The sequence below is a fragment of the Hoplias malabaricus genome, chromosome 14 (assembly GCF_029633855.1).
Source record: "Hoplias malabaricus isolate fHopMal1 chromosome 14, fHopMal1.hap1, whole genome shotgun sequence".
In the NCBI taxonomy this organism is placed as follows: Eukaryota; Metazoa; Chordata; class Actinopteri; order Characiformes; family Erythrinidae; genus Hoplias; species Hoplias malabaricus.
In genome coordinates this window covers 23,452,848-23,480,844 of record NC_089813.1, presented here as the reverse complement: position 1 = coordinate 23,480,844, position 27,997 = coordinate 23,452,848, and the positions used below count along the sequence as shown (strand labels likewise).

Genomic DNA, 27,997 nt, shown 5'->3' with positions numbered 1-27,997 from the left:
TCGTAAAATAATTACATATATCCACCCTACAACTGGTCAAACAAATAAATGTTAAATAGCTCGCCAGTATTTGCGGCCTGTTTACAACTGCCAGCGAGCGACTGAGTGAAGGACGTCATTACGCCTCTCGGGGGTTGCGCGATAACGTCAGCGCTGGAGTGTGTCGATGACGGCGGCAGCGGCGCTCGGCGGAGTGACGGAGTAAAAGAGCGAGGAGCGCAGATGGAGACGAACCGCGGTTCGGTCCTGTTTTTCGTCTTTGGTTTAGTTTGGCGGAGTTCGGGGAAAGCGCTGAGCGGTTTTGCGGCGGACGCTCTTCACAGGTTTGTACTCCGGTTCTTCTGCTCTCTACGCTTGTTTCACTGCGGCCTTGACACGGGGTCCGCCCTCTTTCTCTCGCTCTCTCTCTTTCTCATAACAACAACAAAAACACATCCTAGCCTAGCTTAGCTTAGCTTAACCTAGCTTATGGATGAAGTTGAAGTAAAATTGTTCTTTATCTGCACATTTTTCGATTTTTCCGTTCTACCTTATATACTTAAATTGGGCAAATGTTACATTCTGGCACATTAAGCTAAGAGGCTGTGAAGTTAGCATTTTGTTGGCCAGTTTCTGATTCTTATTATCCGTTCCACCTTAAATGCTGCAGCAGTGGCATTCCAGTATTTAAGGTGGAACAGATATTGAACTGCAGCCCGAAGCTGACGGCCCGTGTTGGAAGTAACGTTCCAAATGACTCAGGCTTCTAACCGTTAGCGTTACAGTTTCCAGACTTCCACGGAGAGACGTGAAAACGGCTGAAACATTTAAAAAATAGGTTTGGGGAGACTAGCATAACTCATTGGGATTTTCAAACACCAGGGGACCAAGCTAAATTGTATGTTTGGCTGCCTTGCAAGACACGTCTACAAATTTTAGACAAATAGAAGCTGGATAAATAGACTTATGTACGAGTCATAAATGTTTGCTTTCACAGCTTTTAATTTTACTTGGAATCTCCGCCAGCGCAGGTTTGGCTGGAAATGACTGGAGGTCCACTACCGTGTACTCCCTCTCTTTAGATAAAGACAGCTGCCTGTCCGCCAAACTCGCCAGAATGCTCTGACATGAATAGGAACAGTTTGGAAAGCGTTTGCCAACTACTCGTCGCTATTAGGAAATGATGCTAAGATACAACGAGTCTATTATGAAGATGAGTGTTTATTGGCTCAAAGAGAGTTCTGAATCAAATGAGCTTTACAAGAGAAGCAGTGTCTGAGCTGCTCTTTCATCTGGATAAAGCAGGTAGGAAGTCCACCTGATATGTTTTAGAGTCTTTTAAACCTAGCTGGGATATTAGAGAAATGTCCCTCTTAGTATGATTGCCTGCTATTATTTATTTTTGTTTACTATTTCAGGACACATTCTTTGATGTGGAGAAATGACATTTTATTTGAATTTCATTAACGTTGAATTTAAAGGTCCTTCTTGCTGGGAAAAAAACCCTAGCACTAATCACATTTTTATATGAAAAGTAGTGTTTGCTATATTATGTAAACAGTGGTAAAATTTCAAAATGTACCATCCACTGTCCAGTTTTCATTCACACTGCAAAAACACCCTGTTGTAATATTGAGTGCTAATTTGATGCCACAAAACCAAAATCTATTCAGCTTTTAGCATTTTAGCTCCCCCACATTCACTCTGACATTTTAAACTGTGTTTAATGTTGTCTTCAAGCCCTCCTTGCAAGGTTCTACTTACCAGTTCAGAGGCTGTCATTACCTGAGGTGCATTCAGTAGCTTTTGGTCAGGGAAAATCGGACACCATGAAAATGTAATGATTGGCTGGAGTTGAAAAAGATTGATGGGTGCATGTTCATTGGCCGCATCCACTGCTTTTTTCCCCCTTCTCTGGGTTTTGGCTCTCAATTCAGAAAGCCAGGCTCATCAAAAAATAATTGGTGATTTCCAACTAGTAAATATGGCATTGTGGTTGTGATATTAAAATGCACTCCTAAGTACAATTTTCCAACAGGACTTGAAGGCAGAATCTGTCCAATCAGTTTAATGTGAGGTACAATACAGCAGAGCAAATCAGAACTGAATTAATTTACATATCAACCTTATGAAGCCATATGTATTAAATACATATTAAATAGGATAAACAGGATTTGTTTAATTTTCAAGTTAAAATGAATTATGCCTACACAGAATCACAAATGTTACAGTTTTACTAGAGGTCAAATTTGGCATACAGAAAAATATGAATATGGGTCATTTGTTGTATTCATATCTGTTGCACTTTTTACTTATAGCAGTAATGCAGCAAAATTCATTTTTGTGCATTTCCTGCTGCAAATTGATTTAAACAAGTAAATCTAGTTATTAGAATCAGCTGTATTATTACTGTTGAAATATGAACCGTTGTTACATAAATTGCAGTTTGAAAGAGTGCAATATTGTTGCCTACAATATTAACAACTTAACTCCTTGTCCAACTGTAGACAAGTTTGACCAATCAGGTGCCACCAAACACATATTCTGTGTACATGACATCTGCTTAGCAGTCTTGTGCACTTTGTTCAGGGTTCATGTCTCAAGCCAGAAAAAGTGGATATTCTGGTTGCCCTTAGGTCCTGACCGATATGTAAATTTTACCACTGATGGCGTTTTAGAAGTTTAAGATGAGCTGATTTATTGTTTTAAAGCCAAGAACAAAACTAAATCTATGTAAATGTATGATTCATATTCTCAGTTATGGCACTGAATTCTGGATTTGTTGCTCATTCCCATATTGAGGTTATAAGCACAAAACAACTTTATGCTTGTGAACTTCCCATTACCTGTTTTTAAGAATGATTTAATCCCTCATTCAGTTCTGTCTCCTAGTTAACAGAGCAGGTTAACTGAACAGCAATAATAAAATAAATATTTTTTAATTACAGAATTTAAGGTGCCATAAATCTTGCAACGTTTTTCCCCAACATGTCAAATTCAGTCTGAGGCACTGTTATAAGAGTGTCTGTCAGCCCAAGGTCAGCCTGCTTTTTTCCACACTGAAAAGCTCTTTAATAATTATTCTCAGAGTCAAAATTTTTAGAGTTAACTCATTGGTTTAGCTCCACAGCATGAGGGACCAGCAGAGTAGTGTCTATACTGAACACTCTAAAGGTTTTCTGATATGAACGCCATAAAAAGTCTGGAGAATAAGTTCTGGACATTTTTTTTCCAGATTTGCCCTTTCACACTGCTGGAGATTTTCGGTGTCAGATGTGTTCTCACAGCTGGAAATGTTCCGCAGAGCCTAGGCATCGGGCTGTGCCTGTGCAAAGTGTGCAAGAGGCACAGCATGAATTATTGGTTTCTCCAGAACATTACTGGGTCTATTCACACTATGCTCACTAAAACATTACCCAAAGTTTGTTCTAGAAGGAAGGCAAGATAAAGTCCAGGTAAAATGTTAGACGTTTGCATTCACACATGCAACAACAGGCAAATTACCGTACGTGTGTGAAAGGGGCTTCTGCTTGTGCTCAAAGACTTCTCCAAAATGTTCTTGTGTTTTTAAACTGCTATAATACATAACCTTTTCTTAATCTCCATATTTTACTAAACGGATCGGCAGTGTGGCCTTACCTGAATGGTGTCATTTAGCAATTTGGGAAATAGTTTCCCAGCCACACACAGACTCTCACAAACACTGACTAATTATCAAACATATAGATAACTTATTAACCACTTTGAATACAGCAATTTCTACTTCTACAGCATTAAAGTTAGAACAAATAAAATTTGCAGATTCATAGCTATGTCTGAATAATATGCTTTTGCTTTTTTAAAGTCGTTATCTGAAGTGTGTGTTTCTGCTACAATTGGTGTTAAAGTTTTAAAGCTGCCGCAACAAGGAATTGCACTCTCTAGTTAAAAAAAGCAGCTGTTGGCATTTGAAAACTGCGTTCTTTCTAATTGTGATTTCAATTTTAAAAACATCATTCTGCCCTACTGAAAATAGTTTTAAAATTACAGTGACAGTATGAGTTTAAAAATTTCCCCAAAAGATTTGTGTACCTTGTCTCATGATTCTTGTCATCTTTCAGTTAAGATAGAGAATGGATGGAAGAAATAATACAGTCAAACAGATGGGGCACGAAATCACAGCAGGCTGTTCTGTGTCACTGAGTGACATCTGAGAAAGAGAAGCTAACTGAGTCTTACACTTGCCCACAGTCAGGGGTATTGGCCTAAATGTAAATTGAGCATTGGAGAAAAGGCACACATTTGTTGCACAGCACAGTGCTGCTGTGTTTTTTGTGAATGTCCAGTGTTGACATAGGGCTTGCCCTGCATGACAAGGGATTTCTTTTACTTGTAACAATATATTAGGCCCAGTGCCAGAGAGGATGCAGATCCATTATTTGTGTGCGTGTGCGCGCGTGTGTGTGTTATTTGGCTATCAGATAATATATCCACAAGGGATTACAGCCCCACTGTTATTTAAGTGTATCTGTCATGTGAGCTTTAACTAAACTAAAAAGGTTAGTTTGTAATAGTCTTGCTGAAATGTCTTTACTGATGGATAATGGTAGGCTATGCCCTCCCTTGCAGTGGTAAACAGTGTATGTGCATGTCAGATATGTTTTATCAGTTGTTGCCAGTCTTGCTCTAGGGAAAGCGTCTGCTAAATGGAGGGTTTTGGTTGGGCACTGGGCAGCCCTTGTCTGTGAGCTCATACCATATGATCCTCAGGAGACCCACAGGGCTGAAAGAAACTCTCTGGTTGGAAAAGTTCCTCCCTCTCAGGACATAACAAATACTTAGCTTGTTTAGTTAGATATCCTCAGGGTGTTGCATTTGAGCTAAGCATCAATTTCTTTCACATGTTTTGTTAGAATGTAAAAATTGCTTACATAGATACACTGAGCCAAGGCATAGTCTGACCTTGGTTTCTTGACATTTAATTCTTGTACTGAACAAGTCGTCTTTAGTTTGGTTAAGATTTAGAACACAGACATGAAAGAACTTGTCAATACAAGTCAACAGGAACTTTCAATTTTCTTGTAAGAAGAGCTGGATGATATGGCCGGAAATATGGTTTTATTGAAACAGGTTATATTGTGATTATATATAGGCCTATCAAATTAATTACACTGTTGGCTTATTGAACAATATGAACATTTTTTCAATAATGTTTGCTGACCTCAGTGTTGTATTTACCGGTGTGTTTGTTTACACAAGACATGAACATCGCAAGCTTTTTTTTCGCCACTCACTCTGTTCTCTTCTCTGGTTTTCACTGGTCTCTCTGTTCTGAAGCCATTTTGTTTAAAATCTGTGATTTTATTTTATTTATGCTTTTATTTAATTAGAATATTTAACCATTTGTTATATTCCAGATCCAATGTCTGAATATTAAAAGTAAATATGTCTTTGGTGAAATTTCATTGCTGTTTAAAAGGGTGTTACTGCATTATTATGATATAAGTGGCACAAATTGTTCTGAAAACAACAAAAAAGTTTTATTGCAATTATTATGGGACAATATTTCAATTTCAAAAGTGGCTATCGTGGCTTAGTATATATATATATATATATATATATATATATATATATATTGATACTGAATTATTGTCCAGCCCTAATTGTGAGTGGTGTCTCTTCAGATGGAATGTGTTGCTGTGGGCTGAGACTGTAAATGCAAATGTATAGTTTTTGTTTTTCAAAAGTGCTGAAGCTTTTAAAAGGCATTTGCATATTGTCTCAAATTTATCATGCTGCAATTGCCACAGAGAATAGCAATAGAGAAAGGCATGGCAGAGCTGATGAATATGCATTCTGTTGCCTGTATCTCTTGCTGGCATTAGTTCAGTAGTTTATTTCCAGTCCACATGTGCACGAGTAATGCACCCTTCACCTCACTCTTCCTCATTATCGTCATTAGAGGGACAATATTTACTGGAGACTCCAGAGGGGGTTGTAGAATGTGGTACTAGGCCTAACATTTGGAACTGTCTAGTTTCTTAAATCATCCTGTTTTAAGCAGCCACAGATAATTCTGTTTCTCTTCTCCACAGATTTCAATGCCTTAACTTTGTCTGAGAGGTTCAACACCACAGGGTCCAACAGTAACAGCGTCAATTTTAAAATCCAGGTACAGTTATTGCAGTTGATGTGAACCTTTTAATTCCTGAAACAGACACTTTTTGAACAAGACATTTGCTATTTTTGTGAATAAATTCACAAACTTTGATTTAATAGTTTCCCAACCTTTTACAATTTTCATTTTTCTTGTTGTTTCAGCCACAGACCAAATTGAAGGAGAAAAAAATCCAGCTTACGGCCAACAGCAGTGATCCACACTCCTTCACTGGGGCCATGGTAAAGAACCCAGGACACTACTTCTGTTGCTCTCATGTCTGTCAGTCCTCTCAAGCATTGAGTGATTATGGCCTGGATCGGAAACTAGCCATTGATTTCTCAGACTATTAATCAGCTGTATTTCCTGTTGCTCAGATGGCTCTATTGGCCCCAGTCAAGATGGTGTTTTAATGAGACTCCATCTTCTGTTGTAGGATTAATATCACAAACATTTATTGCTCTCACCTTATAGAGGAACAGGCACAGTTTGGGGTAGTAGCTGAAAATTAAGTGGCTAGATGCTGTTGTAGTAGTTCTTTTCATTTTTACATGCGGTTTGTGATTCTAATCAAATAAATTAAATTGTTTTTATGCTGTACATCTGAATTGTTTGGGTTGTCCAGATGAACTTTTGCAACCTCTCTTCTACTGGTTGGAATCCACAAACAATCTTTAACCATTTGCTCACAGAAATCTGTTTTGATGCTACTATTTTATCTCCTCCTGTGATAGAGAGTGGGAATTAAAGGGGTGGCTTATGCGAAGCACTGAACCACTGAGTCTGGCTCAAGGTGGCCTGATCACAAGCTACAAGATATTCTAATGAAATTAATGTATTTAAGATACTCAGTTGTAGGCTGCTCAGAATATAGATTACTGTGTTGAAAATATTATTAGTAGAGGTAGGTGTCTGTAGCTAGCTGACACTGGATTGGACAGGGCTAACACAGAGTGGCTTTTCAGCTGAATTTGCAGAGAGCACATTTTACTAGCTGGAGAATTGGGGGGTGTGTGTGTAGGTGGGTGGTGGCAATGTCAGCAGGATGTGAGAGCAAACAGACAGGATTAATTTGCAAGCACTTTAATATGGTGCTGGACTAGGACCACTTTACCTTTTGTAATCCTGAATTTCACTTTTATACCCTGAAGGCACAAAACTGTTCTTGAGACAGGACAGTATAGTTTAATAGTTTATCTACCAGAAAGGGCCACATGCAAATATATATGTATTTGCCTGGAAACAGTTCAGCTTCCATTTTATGGAATCAAAAAAAGTGTCAGAATTATTTTTTTTAAACTTGTATGTTCTCACATACTCTGAGAAACTACTTTAAAAAAATTAGCAGGCTTTACATGTATGTAGTTGTTTAAAAACAGTGGCAAAATGTAACACGTTTGTGGTTATCTTTTTACAACTACTCAGTGCTGTGATTGGTTAGAAACAATCTTGCACTCTGTAAGTGTTCTCACTTTCCTTCTGGTCAGCTTACCTTCAAGATTTCATAAATGTTAAAAAAACAACATTCACACAGCTACTAATAAAATAGTACGCAGGTACTATTTTGTACATATATGAGAGCTTAATATGCTGAATACAGATGAGATATGCTGATATAATTTTATTACTGTCAACAATAAATGACTTTAGTACTAATTGAGCATGTGAAGCATTTGGAGACAAATCAGTTAATGTACATAGACAGGTGTGAAGATGTGTGTATGATATAAGGTGAACTACCCTTTAAGAGTTAAAGAAATGTTTTATCCCTCAGTCCCTTCTGTGTCTTAGTCAAGTTAGCAGTTAGACAATAACATGGACAATAATACTTGTAAGACTGAATGTATGTGAATGAGGGTTGGATGGTGTCTTTTATTGGATAATGTGATTTGTCAGGCTAATGGGGAAAGCCCTGTGTTTCTGAGGTTTTTGTCAGAATTTATCGATGATATAAATAGTTTTGAAACAGTACTTTGATCATCAGTGTCTTTTGGTTTCTCTCCATTCAGTGAAAGATAGGAATCTGGTCTTGTGTGAGTAGAAATAACTGACTTGGGGTGTTGCAAAGATGACCACAGAGTGAACAGACATATAAGGATTCTCACCAGTTCTCAGAGTCAAATTTCTTGACTACAGAGTCAGCTAAATTCAAGTTTAAAACTCTTTAATCCTGTGACTTTAATTATTGCTCTGGAGTTGTGTTGGTTAAAACAGAGAAATTTAATCAGAAAATCAAGAAAACAGAGCTGGAGTCATGAATTGCTATTAGAGTCTTTAGGCACGGTTAGATCTTGTCGCTCCCTTTTCAAAATGATGTACTCTTTTCATTCTAAATTGGGTTTTTATGTACAGGTTTGATGAAACATTATTTGCCCCTTTTTTGGTGGAACTGTGGAACCTTGTAATTTTCCAGTCTAATCAGCTGGCTAAAAACATTTTGGCAAAATATGTAGTTATTTAAACACAACTGCAAAACTTGGCCTAGTATGTGCAATGTACAGTTAAATGTGATATGTTGTTATGTTAATAATAGTGGTAAACGTATATATTTTAATAAAAGGAGGGGTACATGGTTTGATATGATTGGACTGCGATTGGTAATAATCAGAGCAATTTGACAGAAAACTATTTTAGTACATGCCTTTGACTGGGTGAAATACAAGATTCTGTGAAGACCTGTGTTACAGGTCATTAGATTATCATCTTTGTTCATTGTGCTTACCATAATACTCCTGTGGTTTGCCCAGCACTGTGTTTTGTCTTGCAGGAGGAGGAGGGGCAGCAGAGTCTGGAGTGTATTCAGGCTAATCAGATTTTTCCAAGGAAGCCCCCAATCTTTGAAGAAGATGATCTGCAGGTAAAAGGATGCACCTCATTGTTTTGCAATGAAAACATGTATCTCCAAACTCCAAGTAACTTAGTAGGAGACAGAAAACAAAACCTTCTTAACTTTAAATGGAAGTCAGTGTAAAAAGGTATTATTCCATTTCTATTGGATTTTATTCCATTACTATTGGTCCATTCAGCTTGAAATGTTCACAAAATATGAAGGACAAGTTGGAAGTTGTACTGAACTGTGAATTTAAATTGTAGACCATTTTAAGTCCTTGTATTCAACTACAATTTTTAATGCTTGCCCCCCTAAAACCCTATATTATTGTACTGGTCTCTGAGCAGTACATTGTTAGCTGTTCTTGAGGTATATCCTTAAGCTAAGACACCTTAAGGTATCTTAAGCTTAATCCTGTGCTGTATTTGTTGACATTAATGTTCAGGATTTTAATTGATTATGTACGTCGTCTTTGAATTATGTTATAGGTGCCCTTTCCAGAGCTGGATGGAGAGTTTACAAAGTATGTGGGGAGGGCAGAGGGTGCTGTCATCGCCATGTCGAGCTACCGCTTACACATCAAATTCAAAGAGTCTGTGGTCAATGTAAGTTAACACGTTTAATGTGAAAAGATCGTGTCAAACTCAATAGCCAAACTTTATTTTCAGAAACAAAGGACAAGTGCCTGGCACTAGGATGAAACTCCTATTACAGAAACAGATCTCTAAACTTTAATCACACAAAAATACTTTGACATACCAGTAATCTTACCATCAGGGCTTTAAAATTAGATATATTTTTATGTATATAGCTCAGCTGAATTCCCAGCATTCTTTGTTTCAGCTGCTTTAGCATCAAACTAACATGTATTTCTGTAGTGAACTGGTATTGTTTATCAGATACTGAAAAAGGAAAAGAGCAATATATATACTGAAGATTATTGCTTGCTATTAATTTGGCCCAAAGTAGCTGAATATGATGGAAGGTGAGAACATTGGTGACTGAAAATACATCTTAGAGAACAGAATAGGTTGGAGGGTGCTTAGGGTTAGGGCTCTCTGACAGGCAGGTTGTATAAAATGGCCTGTTGCTGCAGTTACACTCTTTGAGTGAGTGAAAGAAAGGGACCTGTCTTTGCACCCTTTTCTTGTTCTGCTTCTCATTCCAGTTGCCATGGTTGCTGTGGCTTGTTTATTTATTTATTTATTTTGTTCCCTCCGTGCTTCTGTGGTCAAGCTTTCTTTATGGCTCTGTCAGAAATTGTGTTAAATTTCATTGCTCTTATTTAGCTATGCATTGTAAATACCATACATTTTCACATATTTAACTATTGTGGGAAGCAATGTGTTTTGCATATCTGTTATTCCGAGAGACTGCATAATCAATTTGAGCATGTTTATGACCTAAATTCAAAGTAAAGGTGGAACAACTTGTTGTGCATTGTGTGCAGAAACTCTTGTGATACAAATGCACAGATTGGGGGGGGGGGGGGCAAATAAAACCCACCCAGACAACAGCAAAATTAACAGAAGTTATTAAATCCAATTGACTTTAAAAAAGTAATTGACTTTATTACTGTTTACTGGGTGTGTCTGTGCTGTATGAGCTAATAAAACATGTACAGCTGGTATTTAAAACAAATTGTATTCAGATATTAAAGTCAACATATAGGACTTTTTTTTTTCTTGAGCAGAAAAAGTCCATTATACTGAAAGATTAATGGCATTTCCACACCTGTAGGTTTTTGGTCTGGTTTGAATCAGTTATTGTGTTTCTAAACTTACAGGGAAATATTGCAGGTGTCAGAATGCCCTTAAATTCAGGTCCTAGGTAATGCAAATCCTATAGATAATGTCTGTCAAAATGCAAAAAGGCAACGCTGTACTGTAATCTTAGTCAATATTTGGCTTGGCTAACTGCTGCCAGATTGCAAAGGCCACTTCAGTTGACTGTAATAAACTTAAGTTCACATGGACAGGCCAGACATATTGCAATATTGTGTTAAAAGCAAAAATCATTTATAGTACATCTCGGTCATAACAGTCAGATTATGATCTTGGCTCAGGCATTTATTCAGAGGGGTTAAATGATTGTTGCTGATTTCTGCTGTCTGTGTTCCTGTGAGAGAATGAAAAAGTGTGTTGGTGTGCGTCACAATTTAGTGAGTACTCAGATCAAAGATGTGATACACTGCCCACAGGCTTGCCAGCGTAGCAGTGCAGTGAGTAGTAGAAAAAATAAAAGAAGGTAGATATTAAGCCGATTAATGTGTATGTACCGTATGAGTGAGAGTTAGTCGATGGGGTGGAGTGAAATGAGGGAGGATAGAGGAAGCGTAAATGCTGATTACTAACAAGCAGCCAAGGAATTCTTGAGTGCTGCCAGATTAGGGGGTGGAATTCTACTGCAGCCACAGGATGTGCAAGCCCAGGAATGCATGGCATCACAGTGCAGCCAAAGCTCTCAATGTGTGCGCGCACACACACACACACAAACACACAGAACACATGATTTGCTCTCCATCTATCTTTGTTCTGTTCTGTCTGTTTGAAACAGAATTGTTCGTGTGAGGTGTCAGTAAGTAGAAAAAGCATGGCCTGACTGCACAGAGTGCTGGCACAAGTCTTAATTTGATCATGAGACAGGATTGAGTTTTGTCTGCCATGTATGAGTTTGACTTGCATGGTGTTGTGTGTATGGTCATGTGAGGTCTAGCTTAGACAAAAGGTGCCAGTAGAGTTAGGAGTAATCCATTAACACTCAGCTTAGTGCTTTTTAAATAACATTTGAACAGAGTTTCTAAAGCATCAAACACTAACCACTAACAAAGTTAGTTTTCATCAATAGACCTCAAGGAGTGTTAAAGGAGTAGAAAAGTGTAGGAAGAGTGGTAAAGAAAAGTGATCACGTTTACACAATTTTTTCCTAAATAAATGAGGTAATGATGGTGGTAGACATGGTGAACTCTGTCTGGATGGACAGAAATATATATATATATATATATATATATATATATATATATATATATATATATATATATATATATATATATATATATATAGCAAAAAAATAATAAAAGACATCTAAAATAGCACAAAATACTATTGTAATATTTGCTATTCACCATTCATGTATAAAAAAAAAATTCAGTTGTTCTTTCATTGTAACCACTTATTCAGTTTAGGGTCAAAGTGAGTCCAGAGCCTACCCGGAATCATTGGACGCAAGGCAGGAACACACCCTGGAGGGGCCGCCAGTCCTTCACAGGGCGACACACATTCACTCACACCTTCACACCTGTGGACACTTTTGAGTCGCCAATCCACCTACCATTGTGTGTTTTTGGACCATGGGAGGAAACCGGAGCAAACCCACACAGACACGGGGAGAACACACCAAACTCCACATATACAGTCACCAGGAGCAGGACTTGAACCTACAAACTCCAGGTCCCTGGATCTGTGTGACAGCGACACCACCGTGCCACCATATAAAAAAAATTCTGAAATAAAAATAGCTAATAATAAAAATAAAATGTAAATCCAGTAGCATATAAGTCAGTCCTTATGATTGTGTACTGAGGCAGTCAGAAAGACAGTATGCATTCTCAGAGTAGTGTTTTATATATAGGCTTACAGAATGAGTTTGGAGAAAAAGATAGTCAGTTCTGCTTTGCACATTTAACACAGACCATGACTAAGAATACACAACATGTTTAAAGTGCTTAAACATAAAATTAATTTTGTGCATCTAGCCATTTAGCAAACTTTCACTCAAAGCAGGTTTACCAGCCCAGCAAAGCTAAGCACAAGTCAAGCTTTAACACCAACCTCCCACAAATGTATTTGTTACTCAGAGCTCTGTTTATGGAGTAGTTTTCTGTTATGACATCATTGCTCTTAGCAATATTTGCAATGCAAAAACCTATCCAACTATTAAAAAAAAAAAAAAAAAAAAAAAAAAAAATGATTATACAGCCTTGGCAGTTATAGCCACTTGGTTTTTAACATCTTAATTTATTGAAGAACTTATTTCATAGGGTGATAATTCAGTCTATAGGTTCTATAGAGAGTGTTTGGTAGCCAAAATGGGTAATATTGGCATTATGCCGATATTTCGTTTTTAGATATACCTTTGTAAAAAAAAAAAAATTAAATTAGGAAAGTTTTCTGTGAAAAGACATGTTGCATGACTAATATTTGAAATTGTTTTTTACAAATCCTAACTGAGAAAACTTAGAAAATATTTATATTATTAATGTTTAATTTAACAAACACCTTAACAGAATTTTCATAATCATACATTTTTTCAGGAATGGTGGAATATTTTGAACTGTATCTTCTTCCATCTCTATCTCTCTGCCATTTTCAGGTTCCTTTGCAGTTAATAGAATGTGTAGAATGTCGGGACATGTTCCAGCTCCATGTCACCTGCAAAGACTGCAAGGTTGTCAGGTCAGAATTCACAATGTTCAAACTTACAGCATCCTTGTACTGTTTTTTTTTTTATTATTTATTTATTTATTTTTTTTTTTTTTTTTGGGGTGTAGTCTCCTTTGGTCTCTGTAGATCTCTGAAATGGGTGTGCTTTCTGCAGGTGCCAGTTCTCCACATTCGAGCAGTGTCAGGAGTGGTTGAAGAGGCTTTCTTTATCAGCACGACCTCCTACACAGCTGGAGGAGCTCTTCGCCTTTGCCTTCCACGCCTGGTGCATGGACTCCTACAGCAGTGAAAAGGAGCAGCATGGGGAGCTCTGCAGGCCAGGTAACTGCCTCAATGTCTACTTTGTCATTGTTTCTTAGCACATAGGCACATAGGTACTGAGGGAGAAAATTAACATACTTTTTCAATGGCATGGTGCTCTATTTAACAAAGAAAAACAGCAGACATTAGTTAAAATACACTAAATTCAAACAACAAAATATATTATCAGTACACAAATTCCATAAAATAAATAAATAAAAAAAAAAGAAATCCACAGGGCATATTTGGAACCAGTCGATTTTCTTTTTGTGTATGGTAATGATGGGCACATTTGTCCCAAAATCCAGTGGGAATACAAATGGAGGAGTGTCTCAAATGGAAAATTCACACACAAATAGTGCTATACTTCCTACATAATGCACATCACAGATTATAAATTGAATAGTACCACACCTAGACAGTGCACTAAATCTTAGGCAAAGGTACATGAAATTTATTTAGAATATAAATTTCCATGTGACACACAATGCATCATTTTGTGCCGAAATTATTGTACTCTGACCTACACTGTGCAAACTATGCAGTGTGAAGGGAGATATATTTGAGTTTGAGCCTTAGTAAAAATGCCAGACAGTGTTGAAGCTGTAGCTTGGTATGACATGTTTTTATTGCATCAGTTCACATCATGGTAGTAAGAAACAGTGTAGAATGTAAATATTTTGTGTACTAGTCTGCTGAATTCACACTTTTTAAGGTTACTACATACAGTGTAGTATTAGTGTGCAGTACAAATTTGCTCACATCCAAGGTTTACAACAATACTCAAACTGGCTGTAATCAGCATTCAGTGATGTGCATATTTTCAGTAGAGTGACAATGAAAATTTTCCTGAGCTGCATATGTGTTTAAAGACTCCTTGTATATTAGTATACCTCATTAGCAAAGTGATTAATTCCTACTGTGTGCCAGAACACCTTCATTTATCAGTTTCTTGTTAAGTTCTGCTGGTTTTTTTTGTTTTTTTTTTGCCAGGGGAACATGTAATTTTCCGGTTCCACAACGAGGTAGAACGGATGGGTTTTGATACTCAGAATGCCTGGAGAATATCTGAGATCAACAACAAGTACAAGTGAGTTGTCTCAGTTGCTGAAATCCATCCAGACATGGGGAGTGATTTGCTCTATGCTACTCTGCCCATTCTATTGCCCTCAAAACACCAAGTGTACTGCTTTCTGTCAAGTGTGTTTTCACTGCTACTGTACACCAGTCACACCCATCCTGTGTTTGACACTGAGTGCACTGTTTTTTGAGTTGGATGAGGTTTGGTACTACAGGGCAGGAGAAATGAAGCAGTGGTCTATGATTAAATGCCTTTAGTCAGTTGTCAGTCAGCCTGATGCCATTCTCTGATGCTGGTGCTATTTTTCTGCCTCTTGGCATTGGCAGGCTGTGTTCCAGCTATCCACAGCAACTCGTGGTGCCAGCCTGGATCACCGATAAGGAGCTGGAAAATGTGGCAGCCTTCCGCTCCTGGAAAAGGATTCCGGCAGTGGTCTACAGGTCAGTCATCAAGTCAGTCTCTTTAGCTGATAAATAGGGCAGTGCACAGCAACAGACCGACAGGCACTTTGACCTTGAACTTCTCAAATTCTTTTTTAAATCTTAAGCTAAAAGATACAAAATTAACTTGAATTCACTGTAACACTGTGTTCCTACAGGCACCTGAGCACAGGGGCAGTCATAGCTCGCTGTGGCCAACCAGAGGTGAGCTGGTGGGGCTGGAGGAACGCTGATGATGAGCACCTTGTGCAGTCCATTGCCAGAGCCTGTGCTGTGGACAGTAGCCCATCGAAAACCCTCGCCAATGGCTCCTTCTCCCGCGAGTATACCAATGGCCCTGACCTCTCAGATGTGGACTTTGGTTAGTTAAAAAACTATGCTGCTTATATGCAGATTAGTCTCAACAAATTTTCACCTGAATGTTGGGAAGGAGGTCTACTGCCAGCATAGACTGCTGAGAGAAACTCTCTTCCCTTTCACAAACAGAGCACAGCCACAGTTCATGGTAATTATTTGGCAGACTCACATATACGTTAGGCTAATATTTAATTTTTAATAGGCCATCAGTACTAAGATACACAAACAATGAAAAGAGCCAAATTTGATGAATGAAGACGGCACGGTGGCGCAGCAGGTAGTGTCGCTGTCACACAGCTCCTGGGACCTGGAGGTTGTAGGTTTGAGTCCAGCTCCGGGTGACTGTCTGTGAGGAGTTCGGTTTGTTCTCCCCTATCCGCATGGGTTTCCTCCGAGTGCTCTGGTATCCTCGCACCTTCTAAAAACACACTTTGGTAGGTGGTTTGGCGACTCAAAAGTGTCCGTAGGAGTGAGCGAGCAAGCGACCAACCGACCGCCCGCAACCCTGAACTGGATAAGCAGTTACAGACAAGGAAAGAATAAATGAAAAAAAGATGCTAATTATATTTTGTGATTTTTCTTGCAGTGGGCAAATAGGAAAGACAATCAACTACTACTTAGTCCACTTAAGAAAATTATGATTTCAGATTAAATCATCACAATTCCTTTGAGAGCTATTGGCCAGATGAACAAACATAATGGGGATAAGTGGTGTTATGTAAATTCTTTTATCTTATTTTTGTAAGAATCCGTGGGTCAAATGAAATCCAAGTTTACTTGTCACATACATAGTCATACGCAGTGCAACTAACAGTGAAATGCTTCGATGACTACTTCTTCCACTTAATGCACTCATACCACAGTAATTACCCATTCAGTGCAGTTCCATATGAAATCATTATGTCAAACTCTAAAATGTTGCCCTTAGTGTTGGATTCTACCTGTTTGTTAATTTTTCTTTTTTCCTTTAATGTACTTTTCATATATGACACATGCTTATGCACTGTAGTGGAGCCTAATGGTTGAACTTTTTGTTTCAGACTCATCCATGACTAACAGTTCAGAGGTTGAGTCTTTAGCCATCCAGCCTCATAAGCTTCTTATCTTGGATGCCAGGTCCTATGCTGCAGCAGTGGCCAACAGAGCCAAGGGAGGAGGTTGTGAGTGCCCAGGTAAGTGTTCTCCTTCTGAATCACAAAAATCCAGTGTTTTCTGCCACTAATAATGCTGCTAGTTCAGTATGACATTTTAATGTTGTCATATAATTGATTTGTTCTTATTTATTAATGCATGTTATTGTTGGCAAATTATTAATCAGTTTTATAGATGCACTGAATATTCAGTAATTGAAATCACTGAAAAAGACTCATAATCATTCATTGACTAATTCATATCGAATAATGATGTATTTTGTGACGCTGTTACCTTTTTCATATTCCTGGCAATAGACAGGAACCAGAGTGGAATGTTACTCCTTAGCTTTAGGGCTAGTTGCACCTGCTCCAGGGTAATACCCACTTTAACTTGTTGTTTTTTGACAGCGTATCACACCAGAACACATTTAAGTTTCCCAGCTTCTATTCGCTTTTTAAAGATTTGTGGCAAACATAACTCCAAAAAGAGTAAAGAACAGAATAGAGATGTTGTGTTTACAAGCATTACAGCGAGTTACACAGCTTCTCAGTGTATGCAAGTGCCTATTCTCTCTCTCTCTCTCGTTCATTCTCTTGGTGCTTATGATTGATTTTTTTATTTTATTTTGCTCATTTATATTAAGTAAAATGGTCATATTGTATTTGTTTTTATTTTAATAATTTATTTAAGTCTTTACAAGTCTTTAAGTGTTTACTTATATTAGGGGGTTAATTGTTTTATAATTTGTTTGTGCGGGGCGGGCTAATTTATTTTAAGTCATTGTGCTATGTTTGCTGGGATGTAAATTTTTCGGTGTTTAATAAATATATTTTATCGCTTAGCAGTTTAGCAAATTTTTTCTTTGAAAACCAAGACAATGCATTTAACCAATTTAATTAGTGCAGTGGTGAAAAAGTACCAAAATGAATGAAACACTGTGAAAACTTTTTCGGTAAATGTTTAAGTTTGTTACGTTTTAAATATTTGATCAGTTTTGGCAGGATATTTTTATTTCGGTGCATCCCTAATCTGTTTAATTGACTGTGAAGTATGTAAGCATTATGTTGCCCTGTTGGCGTTGTATGACTTCTTTTACCTCTCCTTTCATCCACCCCACTCAGAATACTACCCTAACTGTGAAGTGGTCTTCATGGGCATGGCTAATATCCATTCCATCCGCAAGAGTTTCCAGTCTCTTCGATTCCTCTGTACTCAAATGCCTGACCCTGCCAAGTAAGCATGCCATTGCTCAAACCTTCCACTTCAAAGCTATAAATATTAATTGAGGATTAATATGAGTAATATATATATATATATATATATATATATATATACACACACACACACACACACACACACACCTCTACCTTCTTACCGGCAAGTAAAAAAACATGCATGATACTTCAACATCAGTATTGAAACAAAGTTTATTGTGTGACAGAATTGGTTTTTAGTTTTTGGTGACTTTACTTTGTAATGAGTCACATCATGTGACTGTTTCCCTCACCTTGGCAACACATCTACCTCTAGTTTTCTGTTTGGCTCATATTTAAAATTTCCCCTAGACATATTCCATCATCCTTAATTCCCCTCCTCCAACCTTTTTAAAGTCAATTATGATTTTTCCTAGTGGACTAAATATCTCTCTCTCACCCTTCCAGTGGTTTATTATTGCCTAGGCACAAGAAATGCCAACTAAGTGCTGGGTTGCCAAGCAACAGGGTTGAACTGTTAAAGCACACCAACATACTAGGATATATAAATAATATGTTTTCGTTTGTGCAGGTTTACGCTACGGTTGTTTTCAGATATTTTGATTAATAAATCCCTATAATCTTATTCTGGCATTTTACATGTGTTTCCACTTATCTAGTAACTTGATTATGAGAGGCATGTAGTTGATAAGGTGCTACTTGGCTCCTATAGAGACTGCCCTATTCTATGATTTGACAGAGGGCCTTTGTTGTATCTTTAGCTGGTTGTCTGCTTTGGAGAGCACAAAGTGGCTGCAGCATTTGTCTCTGTTGCTGAAAGCTGCTCTACTAGTGGTAAATGCTGTGGACAGAGACCAGAGACCTGTACTGGTGCATTGCTCAGATGGTTGGGACCGGACGCCTCAGATAGTAGCATTGTCCAAACTTCTGCTGGACCCTTACTATCGTACAATTGAGGTGAGCACAATCAGTAAAAGAAATAAAGATATACAAATTGATTAACAATTGATAATCTTGCTCAAGTATCCTGGAATATATTTATTTAAATTCTTATTGAATTGTGGATAAAATTTATTTCAGTAATGTGTATTTTTTCCCCTTGTATTTGCAAGTGATAAAATATCAAAGTTGCTTGGTCTTTCTTTGTATGAAGTAAATTTAGGTATGTTTTTCTCAACAAAGCTGGATTGCTAAACAGTGGTTCTGGAGTAGTGTTGGGTCTACAGTAATTACAGTATGGAAATGTGACTTCCTTGTCCCCTAGGGTTTTCAAGTTCTGGTGGAGACAGAATGGCTAGACTTTGGACATAAATTTGCTGATCGCTGTGGTCATGGGGAGAACGCAGAAGATCTGAACGAACGCTGTCCAGTGTTCCTGCAGTGGCTGGACTGTGTGCACCAGCTCCAAAGACAATTTCCCTGCTCCTTTGAATTCAATGAGGCCTTCCTGGTGAGGGAACTGCAGTTAGCATCTAAAATGAAGAAAGACAGTCATGTTGTAAATGATTGTCACTTGAATTTGAAACTGAACGTCACTTGAATTTGAAATGTCTAAATTTGAGGTCCTTGTACAAATGTCTTGATTTCCCTGAAGCATAATAATAATTTCTAAAAAGTTTTAGAGGGACATTGTTTGTGCGATTACTTAATGAAAATGTATAGTTTGCATTTGTACAAGTACATTACATCAAATGCTTTGTGTGTCTGTGTATCACTTGTGTTCAGGTGAAACTGGTGCAGCACACATACTCGTGTCTGTTCGGCACATTCTTATGTAATAGCGGGAAGGAGAGAGAGGACCAACACATCCAGGAGAGGACTTGCTCTGTATGGTCTCAACTTCGCCCCGCCAATCGATCCTTCAAAAATATGCTGTACTCCTCACACTCAGAGACTGTACGTACTTTCAGTTACATTTATGTTATTTTAGAAAGGAACATTAGGGGGCTTTGCTCAAGGATTCTGACTGGTGTGGAAATTAATGGTGTTGTTGTGCCGCACTGACAGATGCTCCCTATTCCTTATTCATTTCAGTTTTTGATTAATTCTTTTTTACACATGCTCATTTTGGAGCAGCTAAACTGTAGAAAGATTTATTAATCAAAACTATGCCAATATAATTTTCTCTAATATCATTCCATTCTCATTTTTAATTGCTGTAATTGCTTTCCGACATATATTAGAAAGGACTATTGCGGGGTAGGGGGTGAGTGCAAGCATTAATTCTGCTGAAGGGCACTCGGTTCGTTTATAACCCAACTGTCTTTTGTAATGTTTTTATAGTGTGGTAACCTTTTACTGTGGTAACAGTGATTTGAGATGTATGAATTTGTTGTCATAATTGCCATTTATTTATTTATTCTTCTTCCACCCATGCGGCTTATCCTCCCACATTATATTTCTTATTGTGTCGTTATGAAAAACCATGATAGAAACAATGGGAATGACACCAAAACAGTATTAATTCTTTCATCTGTAATTTTCCACTGACTTTCCCATCTAGGTTTTGCATCCTGTGTGCCATGTGCGTAACCTGATGCTTTGGACTGCAGTGTACCTGCCTAGCTCCTCACCTACGACCCCCTCAGATGACTCCTGTGCTCCCTACCCAGCATCTGGTGCCAACCCTGAAGACCAGCTTCTGGGCAGGTGAGCCTGCCCCCCTCCAACGCTCGGAGGCATGGAATAGCTAGGCACTACTGCCATTGGTGATGCACGTTTTTCAGTCCATACTTTCCTTGGTGAAGCAAACATCTAAGCATGGTGAAAAAGTGTTATGTTTGAAGTATTGTGTCTATGTTTGAAGTATTTTCTGGAGCCCCCCCCCCATTTAAAATTGTTCTTGTTTCATGGGCTTCTGTTGTGAGAGTTTATCAAATGGTTAAAATGGGTTTTATTAATGCATTTTGCTCATACCTTTTGAACATGTTTTGATAATTGTTCTTTCCCCCCCACCCCAACAGGCGTCCCAAGACACGATCCTTTGATAACTTGCCTAGTGCGTGTGAAGTTGGAAACTCCTTGCCTTCAAATAGACGATCCAGTGACCCTAACCTGAATGAAAAGTGGCAGGACCACAGAAGGTCATTGGAGCTCAGTATAGTGGCGGGAAATGAGGGCACTGCGCCACAGGACCCAGAAGGATGGGCCAGTGGCCACTCAGGGGTTGAACTTAACAGAGTCTCTCTTGAGGGGGAGACAGAGGATGGGGAGGGATTTCGGGATGTCAGTTATATGAGTTTGCCGATGGGGGAGGACGTGGAAGCAGAGCTCTCAGTGGGTGTCGCAGTGGGTCAGATGGAGAATATTCTTCAAGAGGCTGCAGCCGACAGAGACAGTAAAGCAGACAGTGCCCAAAACACTGCTACTCCCGGCAGTGTTGAAAATCAGAACAGCACTGATGATAATTCAGCCAGAACTGAGAGAACAAGTGAAATCAATGGCCTTGTGATGCAGCTAGAAAGTAATACTAATGGTGACAGCAACAGAAGTCCAAAAGAGACTAATGTGAATGGGGTCCATTCAGTGGCTGTAAATGAGATGCCATGTCAGTCAATGGCTCAGCTACCTCAAGGCCTGGGTGATCAGAATGCCATGAAGAGCCAGGAATCAGATGATCAGGAGGAGGAGGTTTCAGATCACACCACAGAAGCAGCAGTAAATCTTCCATGCTCTCTTAATCCCACTCACTCCCCCTCCACTGCACTTAGGACTATGAATATTGGCGAGGGGGAGAAGGGTAACACCCATGACTCAGGACCAGAGGCTTCTAGGCCTGTTGCACAGACTCTGGAGCAGGCTGCAGAGAATCGTCTGTCTGTTCTGGAAAGCTCCACAGAAACCCTCACCGAAGACCTGGGCGTGCGGCCAGAGGCTCTTGGTCCAATGCCTGTACCTGCACAACACGCACCCTCAATCGAGTCCACGTGCCTCAAACACCACGGCCCTGAGGCAGACACGGAGCCCCAAGGTGCTCTCAGAACTCTAAACTGCACCTTTAAGCAGCCGTCCCTCAGTGCCTTCCCTCCCTCCTCCACCTCAGCCGAACTCTTCCACCCGGTGTGTAATGGGGACTCCTCCGAAGCAGAGGCTTCCACTCCCCAGTGGACACGAGCCAACAGTGAGCGTGCGCCCCTGAGCCGCCAGGTCTCTCTGGCCAGCTGCATCTCTCTCACAGGGCAGCTGCAAGCACGGGGCAGCTGTTCACACCACCGCTGCCTCCACTCAGCACTGCTGCTACGGCCGCCCACCAGCCCTCCTCAGGAGCCCCCTTCAGCCCGAAACCACCTAGATGAAGATGGACTGACCTTGCACACGGACGCAGTACAGCAGCGGCTGCGTCAGATTGAGCTCGGACACCAGCTAGAGGTGGAGGCTCTGAAGAGGCAGGTACAGGAGCTGTGGAGTCGACTGGAGAGTCAGCAAGCCACAGGGATGCTGCGTCTCAACGGGGAATTGGGAGATGAAGTGGTGAGTGTTTTCAGTGAACCTTTTTTTTCATATTATTTTTATATATTGCTGATTTTTGGAAAAAAAACTTACTTCTCTGTTTATGATTGTGGCTTTATATTTAGTTGAGATTCTGGCACCTGAGAAGATTATTATTATTTTTATTTATTTGTTTATTTTTTGCTAAATGTGATTCTACATTCTCCCCACATCAGACCTCAATTACAGACTCAGACTTTAACCTGGATCCCAACTGTCTGTCACGCTGCAGCACGGAGCTATTTTCAGAGGCCAGCTGGGAGCAAGTGGACAAGCAGGACACAGAGGTACAACACTTTTTTTTTTTTTTTTTTTTTTTTTTTTTTTTTTTTTATAAATGATTATCCCCAGAATTATCCTGATAAGTGATAGTATTGGGTTAAAAATTAATTTACAACGTACCCCACGTGAGCATTACAGGGACTTGCATCTATTTCAGCCAAGAGAGCATTTTATAGCAACCATTATAGGAAAACACCAGGCGCAATACGTTTCTATAATAATGAGAGCAGTGTTTCACACCAGCCGTACGCGTCATCCAGCAATTTGTGCGTGAAAGGCAGAAACAGGTCTATTTTGACATGTGTTGTGCGTGGCATTCTAGCACTTTCTACGCAGAAACAGTACATGATTCATTAGTCCTGCTGGATGTACAATCTAGGCCAGTAAACATCCTGTGTTTTCTACTCCAGAAGGAATCATTTATCTACTCCTGTACCTGTCTCATATAAACGGTGTCTGTTTAATTCATGTGTTTCCTGAACACAATGATTCCTGTGGTCATCTATTCCAGTGTTTTCTAAAACACAGAAGTATGTTTCTATATCCAGTGCCATGAGGACGTGAGAATCCACTGAGCGCCTCGACTGACAGACTGGTTTATGACTGCTAAATTAATCTTTTTGGTTATATAGGTCGTCTTAACTCTCAATAGTACCTACCATACATTAGAATGCTTTTATAAAGTCAGTGGTCAAGTACATGCAACCCATTCAACCAAGAAAAAATATATATAAAACACACACAATACAGCTTCTACTAAGATACCACTGGAAAAAATGCAGTAATTTCAACCAGTGATGTATATATAATTTGTGTGTGTGTGTGTGGTAGGTGACCCGGTGGTACCCTGATCATCTAGCTGCCCAGTGTTACGGCTGTGAAAGAGGATTCTGGCTTGTCACTAGAAAGCATCACTGCAGGTAATGGCACAGGCACCTTTTTTTCGTTTATTTTCATCTGAGGCTTTCTCTCCCTTTTCTTTATGTACACTGTGATGACACACACACACACAAACACTCAGGCTTGGGAATTGCCCTCATTTTAGGTTGATGAGCATGCAGATTTGTTCAGAGAATTTAAAATGAAAGCTGCATTCATAATTTATTCATAAATAACTTTCTGTTGCCTGTGCACACAGCTGTGTGTAAACAGAACCACCACAGCTGGCTAAATAAACAAACCAGCTTATGAACAAACATGTTACCATGTTCATTGCAAGTGTTAGCAGGAAAAACACATCCCACCACTATGTAATTGGCCATATGGTCAAGTACCATGTGAGCAGGTCCTTTGTAGACATTTCTGTGCATGTAAATGGCAACAGCATTTCAAGCTGATAATGTTCGCTGTCCCCAAGGAGTTTGCAGCAGCTTAAAAGGCTTTTAGCAGCAGCTTTTCAATTTCTGCCTTTTTCTATCACAGAAACAAGGAACATGTGGAGGAGGCCTGGTGAGAAAAAAAGACATTTGCACTCACTGTTCTTTCTCTCCCTGCTCTTTCTTTCTTTCTTTCTTTCTTTCTTTCTTTCTCTCGCTCTCATTTACGCTTATATCTCCCTTTTTAAAAAACATCTTCTAAATGACATGATGCTTCACAGGGAGACCTTCCCTTTCCTCTGTCATCCCTTCATTCGGCTAAAGTCAGCTCTCTTTCAGAGTCGCTGTGACCCCCAGACCACTGTCTGCTAATGTCCAAAATGGGATGGATTGGGGCACAGTACAGCACAGCCTTCAGAGTTCCAAGCTCAGAGAGTAGCTCTGGAAGATGTTAAGCTCTCTGCAGTCATTTGCATTTTAGTAACTCTGCAGAAAATTGGGTCCAGTGTACAATATTTCTAAGAGCAGTTTCCCTACTTTCTGATTCACAAAAATTCCATACATGTTTGTGATTGGAATATGCGTATCAAAAATGTGTGTGTGCCCTTTGTGAAATGTCCTGAAGAAGCCGATGGAGAGGTGTGCAGGAGCGCATGTGAATTTTTCTGTTGTAGTTGTGTCAGTTTTGTATGGCCAGATTTGCACGTGTGTTGTGTGGAATAGTGAGAGGGCGCATGGTTGTCTTGTTTGTTGTGTAACATCACATGCACATTCCTGTAATAGCTGTCTGTTTTCTGTACTCCCCCCTCCCTGCTAGTGGTTAAATTAGACTAAACTCATTTGCAGTGAATTTGCATGAGGCTGTACTACATTGGTGATGGAACGGACGGAATGCTCACTAAAAAACAAAGAAAAAAAAGTGGTGTGTTGTGTGTGCGCCAGTCATTTAAACTCATTGTTTTGCAGTACACATCTTTGAAGAGTGACTGAAATCATCGATTTGATTGAAATTTCACTTGTGTCTAACGTGCCAGGCGTGGGCTGCAGTTTGTGACGAGATGGATGAGACGCGCTATTGCTTTTCTTTACTAGGCCTGTCGTAATTAATGAAATCTCAGCTGAGGGTTAATTGCTGTATAAATAATCAAGTTAAAGGGTGTGGGTTTTTCCCTCTCCTTGCTTCACAGTCCTAAAGTGCCAGCTCCATGGCTTCTCTCTCATGACTTGATATCTTTAGTCAAGTTAAAATCTTTGTTGTTTTGGTGAGACCAGTGATATCAGTGTTCTCTGCTTTCATTTGTTAACCTGAACGTTCCTCGACCAACTGATGAAGCCTTTTTAGCCGTGTAGATTTGTGTAAAAGATTTATGATCAGGAGTTATTAATAATAATACATTCTATTTATATCAATATAGAGCACATCAGTGCTTTACAGTTGAAGAATGAAGGTAAAAAACAGCCCAACATACAATAACAAAGAAATTATAAACAAAAACAGTATTTTAATTAATAACTGAGTTTATGCTGAACATAAAAACTAAAGGACCAAAACACATCAAAATAACAGTAAGACAAAGTGTAGAAATGTTGAGCGTCTTAATTAAGAATTTAATGAAAAAGCTACAAATTTAAATGTTTCTTAAAAATGCACAAATAATTGTGACAGGCCTAATCCCTGCCGTCCTCTGTCTGTCCCTGTTCTTTCTTCTCCCAGTTTTCCTCATGTTTTCACTCTCTGTCACCCCAATGCAGGAACTGTGGGAATGTGTTTTGTGCCAGCTGTTGTGATCAGAAGATCCCTGTGCCAAGTCAGCAGCTGTTTGAGCCGAGCCGCGTGTGTAAGGCGTGTTACAGCAGCCTGCAGAACTCTGCACCTCCTCTGGAACTGGAGCTCGACAAGCCAATCACAGCCAGCTCCACCTAGCCCTGGCCCAGGACCTCTCTGCTCCCCAAAACACCACCAGAACTCCTAGAGACTTCTCCAGAGACTGACCCGAGAAGAAAGGAGCTGCAGTTGATGTTTTTTCCCCCTCCCATCTGAAAGGGAACTGTGTGTGTGTGTGTGTGTGTATAGAGTGGGAGGTGCCCAGACACGTGGCTGCAAATATTCTAAGCACTTTGGGTGGCACGTTTGTGTGAGTGACCGCTCGGTTTGGTAGTTCTGAAACGACACAGATATTTAGTTGTTGAAAGTGAAGACTGGTTGAAAAGTCATTGCCCGGCTCCATGCTGCAGACGAGAGAAAGAGAGAGGGCCGTCACTGGAGAGCTGTGAACAGTGAATCTGATTGGAAAACATTCTCTTTCTGTAGGGTTTTCTAATGTCATCATCTCATTAAGGTGTGATTTTCACTGCTGGACCTTGAACTGATAGTGTTTGGTGCTTCGTGAGTGAGATGATCCTTTGGTTCTACTCCTAACTTTGCTTTGAGTGTCGATATAGTGCTGCTCTCTCTATAGACAAAGCAATCCCCCCACCCCCACACTCCCTTTTTCCAAAGCACTACCAGAGACTTGCTGGTGCTCCATAGATGCTTGATTTCATTTATGATATGTTTTTTGGTGAGGCCTCGGCTGAACACGTGGTCTTAACTTTTTAGGACAATTGTTATTCATTTGCAGCCCTAGTTTGCTCCTTTTTTTTTTTTTTTTTTTTTTTAATAAGTAGACATTCAGATTTTTTTCTTTAGATTGTGCAGCAGTCCAAGTGTGGTCAGGACGAATCCGACCACTCAGCCTGGAAATATATAGTTCTCAACAGACCCTCTGGACTTCCAGCACAGTGGCCTGGTTAAGATTTCCTATTTTTCTGTAACGTGGAAGCAGGTGAGTGGAGACGTGCTGTTACAGCCTCCATCCCCTCTACCTTTTGACTAGTTACGAATCCGCGATACCAGTGTTTCTCCACTAGAGGGCGCTGTGTCATATCTTCAGTTCAGTGAAGATGATGCTTTTTCTTGCAGGATATCCTCACGCTTCTTAGCCACTTAACATCATCTTCACTAATACGTTTTTGTAACATAATACGAAACAAATGATATAATATATAAGAATGAAATGTATAGCGTTTAAGGAAAAATAATAAAATTGTATAGAATTCTTGAAAAGTGGCTTTCAGAAATTAGTCACCAAAAATGTTGTTTTTCTTGAGTTGTAGTTATTTTTCTTTATTTCTTTTTTGTTTGATGATTGCTGAAAAAGGAAAAAAATAACGTGGGGAGAGGGGAGTTTTGTTTGAAATGCTGCAGTAGGGTCCCTGATATATTTCTGGTGGAATTTTCATGAATATTTATTATTGATAGTTTATTTTTGAGTTTTATGTTCAATCCTGACAATTCAGTTGCCACAGGATAATCAGTGTTTGAGTAAAGGAGGTCTTGATCGTGACCTTATTGTATGAGCTGCCTATGCACTGGGAACTGTGACACACACCTCTTTTACCCCTTAGGACACAGCAAACGTTACACCCATTCACACAGTCCAGTAAGGACGTGATTGTCAAGTCACAGTCTATTGTTTGGATTTATTTAGTAACAGCCTCAACTAAATGTCTCATTTAACGACTGCCAGCCGCAGTCACACTAGAGTTTTAACTGCACAAGAGTGAAAGTTTTCCCAATTTGAACTGCTTATTTTTTTTCTTTTTTCAGAAAATGATTGAACTATTTGCACAGTCTTAAGGAATCCATATGGACAGTCGTGACGCCTCCTCGTCACTGGTGGATTGATTAGAAGGCGGTCGCTTGATCTATGAATGGCCTAACATTAACATCAATCCTTGAATGTGAATTTATTATTTTTTATTGTCAAAGAAAAAATTCCATGGTTTATTTTTTGCACATTGATAACCATCTGAAATAAACACTGTCACAAATTTATGAGAATAAAGCTGAACATGAAACTCCATCAGATCATACAGGTCTTGATCTACTTTGTGAATGTATTTAACAAAAACAACAATAACGCAAAAATAATATTTTATAACTGTAATGTTTAATG

At 39.2% G+C, this 27,997-nt stretch overlaps 1 protein-coding gene across 4 annotated transcripts; it reads left to right on the top strand.

The window, feature by feature from the left end:
• Nucleotides 1-145: 145 nt before the first annotated feature.
• mtmr3 (myotubularin related protein 3) lies at nucleotides 146-27,744 on the top strand. Of its 4 annotated transcripts, none has more exons than XM_066644771.1 (21): nucleotides 146-323; nucleotides 6,054-6,130; nucleotides 6,280-6,357; nucleotides 8,883-8,972; nucleotides 9,434-9,550; nucleotides 13,317-13,399; nucleotides 13,542-13,708; nucleotides 14,681-14,777; nucleotides 15,095-15,208; nucleotides 15,367-15,569; nucleotides 16,606-16,737; nucleotides 17,821-17,932; nucleotides 18,675-18,870; nucleotides 19,178-19,363; nucleotides 19,639-19,809; nucleotides 20,417-20,562; nucleotides 20,877-22,383; nucleotides 22,578-22,688; nucleotides 23,515-23,603; nucleotides 24,106-24,132; nucleotides 25,714-27,744. In XM_066644771.1, exons 3-21 carry the CDS (start codon nucleotides 6,355-6,357, stop codon nucleotides 25,970-25,972), a joined length of 3,810 nt encoding a protein of 1,269 aa, XP_066500868.1. In that variant the 5' UTR covers nucleotides 146-323; nucleotides 6,054-6,130; nucleotides 6,280-6,354; the 3' UTR covers nucleotides 25,973-27,744. The 4 variants fall into 4 exon arrangements, with proteins under 4 accessions (XP_066500868.1, XP_066500866.1, XP_066500865.1 ...); XM_066644769.1 differs by lacking the exon at nucleotides 146-323 and adding an exon at nucleotides 1,034-1,284 and having other exon boundaries at nucleotides 25,752-27,744; XM_066644768.1 differs by lacking the exon at nucleotides 146-323 and adding an exon at nucleotides 1,034-1,284.
• The last annotated feature ends 253 nt before the right edge of the window (nucleotides 27,745-27,997 follow it).